The sequence below is a fragment of the Cucurbita moschata genome, unplaced genomic scaffold, assembly GCF_002738365.1.
Source record: "Cucurbita moschata cultivar Rifu unplaced genomic scaffold, Cmos_1.0 Cmo_Scf00043, whole genome shotgun sequence".
NCBI lineage: Eukaryota > Viridiplantae > Streptophyta > Magnoliopsida > Cucurbitales > Cucurbitaceae > Cucurbita > Cucurbita moschata.
Window position 1 is genome coordinate 149,315 of NW_019268559.1, and position 7,486 is coordinate 156,800.

General features: G+C 37.4%; 2 protein-coding genes across 5 annotated transcripts in view; both read left to right on the forward strand.

Annotated features, from left to right (window-relative positions):
• LOC111433683 (vacuolar protein sorting-associated protein 54, chloroplastic-like) overlaps positions 1-1,400 on the forward strand; it is a 15,762-nt gene extending 14,362 nt beyond the window's left edge. The window contains exons 17-19 of the mRNA XM_023070834.1: positions 115-195; positions 310-573; positions 1,082-1,400. Coding sequence (XP_022926602.1) covers positions 115-195; positions 310-445 — 217 coding nt within the window. The 3' untranslated portion in view covers positions 446-573; positions 1,082-1,400. The remainder of the gene's footprint in view (positions 1-114; positions 196-309; positions 574-1,081) is intronic.
• Positions 1,401-2,290: 890 nt separating this feature from the next.
• LOC111433644 (MADS-box protein FBP24-like) lies at positions 2,291-4,101 on the forward strand. 4 transcript variants are annotated; one of them, XM_023070753.1, is made up of 7 exons: positions 2,291-2,656; positions 2,769-2,844; positions 2,948-3,112; positions 3,205-3,246; positions 3,327-3,368; positions 3,438-3,570; positions 3,634-4,101. In XM_023070753.1, exons 1-7 carry the CDS (start codon positions 2,469-2,471, stop codon positions 3,906-3,908), a joined length of 921 nt encoding a protein of 306 aa, XP_022926521.1. In that variant the 5' UTR covers positions 2,291-2,468; the 3' UTR covers positions 3,909-4,101. The 4 variants fall into 4 exon arrangements, with proteins under 4 accessions (XP_022926521.1, XP_022926522.1, XP_022926519.1 ...); XM_023070754.1 differs by having other exon boundaries at positions 3,438-3,567; XM_023070751.1 differs by having other exon boundaries at positions 2,292-2,656; positions 3,438-4,101.
• The last annotated feature ends 3,385 nt before the right edge of the window (positions 4,102-7,486 follow it).

The window sequence follows — 7,486 nt, forward strand, 5'->3', positions numbered from 1 at the left end:
GGGGGGGGGAAGAAAAAGAATAGATCACTGCTAAACTTATAGCCGAATGTAAATAAAACATGTTTCCCGTTCTACTACTTAGAAGTTAATTAATTCCTTTGGTGCGATCTTCAGGCAAGTGGTCAAAATCTTCCATTTACAAATTTCTGAGGCATTTTCACGGTTAGACATAAGCACCCCTCAAGCAAAGGACAGGTAATGCCCCTTTGTCCTTCTGGAACGGAGGACATCATCACCTGTTTAACTTATCACTGAAACATTATTACAATATGCTCCTTGTTCTGACACCCTTTTTCTATTGCATACCAGGTTGCTTCGGGATGTTAAGCACATTCTTGGCTGCATAAGATCTTTGCCTTGTGATGATTCGAGTAAACCTGACATCCCAAACTGGGGGCAACTTGATGAATTCTTGGACCAGAGACTCGGATCTGAAGCTGGATAATGATGTGAATGTGTATTTGCCATTGTTTGCTTTTTTGATGAAGGGGGTCATATTTGAGGAGTAAATAACAGGATATCAGAAGTCAATTTTCAACCTATGTCATCTCCCTTGTACACCTAAAAATCAAGGTATGATGTAAAAAGTCCTTGTCCCAAATAATTTTTTGGATGATCTTAGGAGGTAAAGGTTTAACCACTTATGAAATAAGATCGAAGTCACATACCCATAAAATTTATGAGCACTACTTTTGTTTTCATTGCTCGTACTATATGTGAGGAGCTGCGTTGGCCTCCAAAACTCAATTCATATGTTGCTCTTCTGGATAGTACATAGCAACCTATGTATGATTCCTACAACTAATTTGAACTGCAAAAAGTTCTGTCTTGTCTTTTGCTTTCCCTTTTCTAATCTGACGTATATTGCTCAAGACATTAGGCATGTCAATTAGATTTTCATAGTAATATAGTGAACCTTTTCATTATTGCGTACGTTTTCCACTTTATACTCTGGATCCCAAATCAGCACAACGTAAACTTTATTTATCAAATGAAATTGTACTGTATCATTGAACTTCACCTTATATGCAATATGTTCCGAATGATTTGTGTTGTGTACTAACCATCGGGAAGCTTCCAGGTTTTGCGATTCTCATGGACAGGCGTGAAGTACAGTTTGGGATTCAGATATTTCAACGAAGTTGGGCCTTGCCCTATTTGCTGAAACACATAACATATTATATGTTGTATTGGCTAGGCCAACGCTTTTTGCTGCCCTAATTGTAGTTATGTTTAGAGAAAGAACAGATCAATTTGTTTACTCGAATAGATTTTAGTTCCTTGCTTTCTTTTCTTTCCCCCCTTCAATTTCAATGGCCTTTCGTACAGTTACGCATGTTTGTACTTTGTAGAGCTAAATTTGTCATTATTGCCTATAAATAATTTTGCTTACCGCTGGCTATGGCATCTCTTATAGGATGCAAAAAAAATTCTTTTTTCTAAAAATTTATTTCAGTTTTTCCATTTGCACTTGCACCCCTTCTCCTGTTATGTATATAATTTCTGAACATCTCGTATGTCGTCTTTCGGACTCTCTACCTTTGGGACCGATATTTTAAAATTTTAGCTTGTGTGTGTTGTGGTACTACGGGGATAGTAATTTGATGAAAATGAAGGTTTTAATGTGGAAGCTGCAACGGTGGAATACATTGGAAAGGAATTTAAAATTAGGGTTTGAAAGAAAATGATGAGAAAGAGAAGGGATGCAGAGAATAATGGAGTTTGAATATTAAGTGAGAGCGCATTCATATTTGAAAATGGGAGGGTGAAGGTGAAGTTGGAAGTTGTTGGGTTCAATTTAGGAAATTTAAAGCATGTGAAGTCTGTGGAAGGAGAGAGGGTTGAAGTGGACGTAAAACTGTGTCGTTTCCATTTTTAGTCGTAATATTCTGTGTGTTTGCAGCCACCACCTGTTCCCTTCGTCTTCTCTCTCTCTCCAATGTTTACCCATATGATTTTTTTTATTTTTTTTTTAATATAAAAAATAATAATAAATGTGGAATTAAATGGGGGTGGGAAGACAAAAAGGGAGAGAGGGAAGAGAAATGGGTAAAAAGGGGAAGGAAGTGGTTTTAGGGTGTGATTATGGGAGTCTCCCAATTTGGCAAATTCCATAAAGCAGCGCAGAGAGTGGTTATGTGTCGCCATTTCACTTCCTACTTTTCTCCCTCTTTCACTCATTCTCCTATATTACTATTACTTACCCCCCTCCCCATTCCAATCTTTTTCTTTTTTCTTTTTTCTTTTCTTTTTATAAATATTAATAAATAATATATATACTTGGAAGCCTCATGCAGCACTCAGTATACGTTTATATATACAGAGGGAGAGAGAGAGCCTGATTAGCTAGGGTTATCCTTCTTATGTTGAAGCTAGGAGGAAGGAGAGGAAGAGGAAGAAGAAGAAGAAGAAGAAGAAGAAGAAGAAGAGGAAGAGGAAGCAGAAAGTAACAAAAGTTGAATACCGGAATGGGCAGAGGAAAAATCGCGATCAGGAGAATCGAAAATCGGACGACAAGGCAGGTTACGTTCTCTAAGCGGCGAGCCGGGCTGTTCAAGAAGACTCATGAACTCTCCGTTCTGTGTGACGCACAGATCGCCCTCATCGTCTTCTCCAGTAACGGCAAGTTGTTTGAATACTGCAGCCAGGCAACCTGGTGAGTTCACTTCCTTTTCTTTTCTTTTCTCTTCTTTTCTTTTCTTTTTATATCAACACTACTTACTTCTTTTTCTTTTAAAAAAAAAAACTTTCAAATGTGTTCCATTCAGCAGCATGGATCAAATAATCAGGCGCTACCAGATTGCCATCGGGAACCCTATTCCGGACCAGAATATGAACGACCCGGTACGTATATTTATTTCATTTTATTTTATTACATTTATATATATACATACATACAAAGAGAGAGAGAGCGAGAGAATATGATAATATATATACATATGTCCAGGAAGAATTGGAGAGGCTGTTGCGGATTATGAGAAAAGACACAGACGAGCTTCAGCTGAGCTTGCAGCGCTACACGGCGGAGGATTTGAGCACTTTCCAGCTTCGCGATCTCGACGAAATCGAGAACCGTCTCCAAACCTCCCTCAACAGAGTTCGAGCTCGAAAGGCAATTAATTAATTCATTAATTAATTAATGGCCTCTACTTCTTTTTTCTTTTTTCTTTTTTTATTTTTCTTTTTTATTTTTGGCTGCTGCAGTCAGAGGTGTTACATCAGCAAGTGGAAAACCTGCGGAGGAAGGTAGAGATATATATATATTAATTTATTTAATTAAGGTTTTCGTGATTCTGGATGATGGTGCATGCTACGTGGTGCTGTAGGAGAAAATGCTGGAGGATGAAAATGAACAAATCTACCATTTGGTAATTAATTAATTAATATTAGTAAATCCATATTTGATTACTGGAAATTAAACAATAAGGTTAGTGTAGATAAAAGAGCAGCAGATGGCGATGGAGCAGCAGCAGGATGTAGCGGCGGCGATGATGATGCAGAAACGAAGAAGCGAAGAGGAAGAGATGAGAATTAGGAGGCCGGAAGATCATCAGCATCAGCATCAGAATCATCAGCATCAGCATCAGAATCATCAGCATCAGAATCATCAGCATCAGCATCAGAATCATCATCATCATCATCATCATCATCCTCATCATCATCCTCATCATGGCGTTGATCAAGATCAGGCAGTTGTATGTATGGAAGGCGATGATGATGATCATGGCAATGCTTTCGGGTTCAGTAATCCTCACATTATCCATCCCCACCTGCAACTTCAGCTTCATCCTCATGAGCCCAACAGCGTTCTTCAGCTGGGCGGCCCACTCCCTCCTCCTCCGCCGCCCTTCCTCCACCCCTACCGCCTTCAGCCCTTCCAGCCCAACCTCCACTCCTCCACTACTTAACCTACCCCTTGACTTCAGCTTCATCACACACAATCAAAGATATGGTGCACACTAGGAGTGATGGGCGGTAAACAAGGAGGCCTCCTCATGCCACAATTTAGCTGACAACCCCCAATTATATATCATTTATATTCTAAACTTTCTTTCATTGTCTCGACAAATACTCATTTATATGACTCCCTTTTATTTTTCTGCTCCTTCTCAACTTCCCCTTTCTTCATTTGCTTTCTCCACCTTATTTATTCTATATTTTATATCGTCAAATTTGCTTCATTCTTTTTTATTCCCTACTTTTTCTATTTTATAGTTCAGATTCAATTTTATACGAGTTTTTAGAAGCTTCAAATTTATTCATTTTATAACTATTATAGAATCACTAGCTTCCTTCATTGTTCCCAGCTCTTAATATATGGGTGTTGAAATTTACATCATACTAATTTTTTAAATAATTTGCAACTAAGTAAACAAATTTTCATCATACTGTTTAAATTAGTTAATCGACCAAATGTAGATGTTAATAGTGAAATTTCAATAGTAAAATAGTAGAGTACTAAAATTCGTTCAAGAATAATAACATAATCCATTAAATCTACCTAATAAATTGGTATTTTTAAACACAATAAAATAAAATAAAATAAAAATGTTAATATCCCTTTCTTTTGATGGTTTGATTAATTTATTAACCTTTTTATTGTTCCACGGCGCGACATTTGGCGACACAGCCTTTTGGGCAAGGAAGGCGAGATGGTTTTCCGATTGTTTAGTCATTTCATTGCCCAAATTCAGTCATCTGAGAGAAAAATCGTAGTCGGAACTTGGAAGTTCATCGGCACTTGTTTTTGGCGGTTCAATGTTATCTGTGCAGATCTTTAATATGCTCATCTCTTCTGTTCCTCAATTAATCAACATCTTTTCAAGTAGAGCCCTCCACTTTCAGAACGCCGTTTTTATTATCCTGGATGGATCCAGCCTGGCGTTTCAATCAATGCAGCACCCTCTTGTCTGCTGTGGGGAGCTCAAATTTATGTTTCACAATATTTACTCACCTCTAAACGTAATTGACCTTTTTTGTTTCGAAATTGGGGGTTTATGTTATTCTGATTTTCCGAGCTTTCATTGTTAACTGTGAAGGCCAACAGAATGAATGTTTCTTGGATTTCAGCCTTACAACGTCATTGATATTATTTGTTTTGTTCTTGTGCAATTACTTTGCATCCCTTTTTTCCCCCTCTTTTTTGAATGAACTACTCCTGCTTCAGCACATGGATACTATTACTATTGCACTGGTTAAGCAATATTGAGAAATTAAGGCTATATTTCATTTCCTTTGCAAAATTTTGTTGAGCGGTCATCTGGGTCCTTTCATGTATTGCAGATTTAGAGGGCGATAAAGGAGGCTCCTTGTCTCCGGGAGAGAATGGCTTCAATGATTGAATGACTTGGTATGCCTTGATTCTCGCTTGCGGTGCGTACTTAAATTTTTGTAATCGTATGCGAACAGATCGTGGCTTAATTGATCTGATGTGGGATGTGCAAAGTGCAGTAAAGATAGCATTTGGATGTCTCTTGTGGGCTTCTAATATGATATTATTTTCTATATATAGTCTTTTGTCCATTACATCAAGCCAAGTAATTTCTAACTTTTCCTCTTTTGGAGGATCTATGAGTTCCTTCTTCCCCTGTTTTTAATGCACTCCTGCTATTTTTCTCTTCATTGAAACTAAACAACTTTCCACTTTTTTGGAGCATTGCCCCCTCCCTTTCTCTCTTTCTCTCTTACATTTTCTCCCTTTGTTCTAAAAATATGGAGAAGAATTACTGATTTAAGCTCTACCTTTATCTTCATAGGCATATGGCCGACAAAGAACTTGGTGGACAAACCTTACTTTCATTGTTGCATATTCTTAGTCTTGGCCGGAAAGTCATGTTTCAGGTCATGTTTCAGGCCTGAAAGTCATGATAACTTGATCGGCATGTATAGAACTGTAGTCCCAGTATTATATATTTTCTTATGAATTTGTGTAGCCTTTCGGGTTGTTGCGTATTTATTGAATCGCTTGAGGTACGTCTTTATTGGCTAAATATTTGTAGTTTTATGCTACGGACATGTACATAATGGTATGGGGAGCATATACAATCAATCCACCTGCTGCATATATGATTTCCACATAGATTTAATGACTAGAGACAACATCAAACTTTTAGCAATCAAGAATAGACAAGACAACTCAACTAGTAGCTTTCACATCAGTTCTTCTAGCTAACATTTTGGCTAATGGTGAGAATCATTTGTCACGATAACATGTCTGGTTGTATTCACAAAAGAATCTGAAGTTGCATCCAAGAAAGAATGATGCTATGTTTCTCCCTGCTGACATATTTTAGTCATTCAACAACTCTTGACAACAATTGAACAATCTAGGCTGCACTTATTTGTTTCTCCATAAGTTCCATATTTGGTTTGAATTTCTTGGGACTCAGATCCCAGATCTATAGTTCTTAGATCTGTTAGCCCCTACTGTTGATTTCTTTAATCATTTTATATGTATATATGATCACAGAGGAGGTCAACTGACTTTGTTCTTGCCACCAGCACATTTATCCATAATCTTCCTTGTTTATGATGATTTTCCTGATACAATAGTATCAGTTGCAGTTGAAGAGAGGCAATCATGTAAGTTGAATTAGAACCAGAGACGAGTTGTATTGTGCCCACCCACCCTACTGATACTCGTTGTGGTTGAACTCAAACTAAGCGTAAGAGTTGATGAGCCATAATTAAGAGACAATTTGGTTACATCATGCTCTCAGTTGCAGCCATAATTAAGAGACAAAGTGGGAGGCTCTTATTTCCACATGTCAACTCAACTCACGTCGCTGCTCAGCAAAGCCTGGAAGCCTTGATGTTTCCAATTTCCTTCAACTCTGTGCTGAGGTTGTTGCACTGCAGGCCTTTGTAAATACTGTGGCTGTCCTTTGACAGGGCTGACGAGCATGGCCCAGCACTGCATTGGTGCAACAAATATCAATACGAATTTAAAACACTGCTATCAGCCGTCTGGTCAAGTACCCTCCCCTCCCTCCTCATAATTCATCCAATCCTATCAAATATTTTAAGTTCAACTTTAATCCCCATCTAACATATTATTGACTTGAGAAAAAAAACGACAAAAACATATGTTGAAGTTTTGTCTAATATGTTTCTTTCCTCGGGCCCGTTAATGAAAACAAATTTGATTAGAGCTCATGTTAACCCATTTGATTATATAGATTAAAAAGAATATATTTATATATATATATAAACACTAGATATTTCAAGATTTTGCTCTCGAGATTTAAAAAAGCTAAAATAATTAATATGCTAATCCAGATTGTGGTGTTAAAAAAATAAGGGCCATTAATATGCTAATCCAGTTTATTCGGTAGAAGAGGAAAAGAAAGAAGCAACTATGTAGATGCCTCTCCCGAGTTAATGGGTGGGCTCAGTTTCAGATCAATCCAGATGGATATGGCGGGAAAAGCGCCTCCTGCAAAAAAAAAAAAAAAAAAAAAAAAAAAAAAAAAAAAAAAAAAAAAAA

Coding starts and splice junctions, on each gene's coding strand:
- LOC111433644 (XM_023070751.1), top strand. CDS start 2,469: ATGGGCAGAGGAAAAATCGCGATCAGGAGAATCGAAAATCGGACGACA. Junction 2,657..2,768: donor TACTGCAGCCAGGCAACCTG/GTGAGTTCACTT, acceptor TGTTCCATTCAG/CAGCATGGATCAAATAATCA. Junction 3,247..3,326: donor TGGAAAACCTGCGGAGGAAG/GTAGAGATATAT, acceptor GTGGTGCTGTAG/GAGAAAATGCTGGAGGATGA.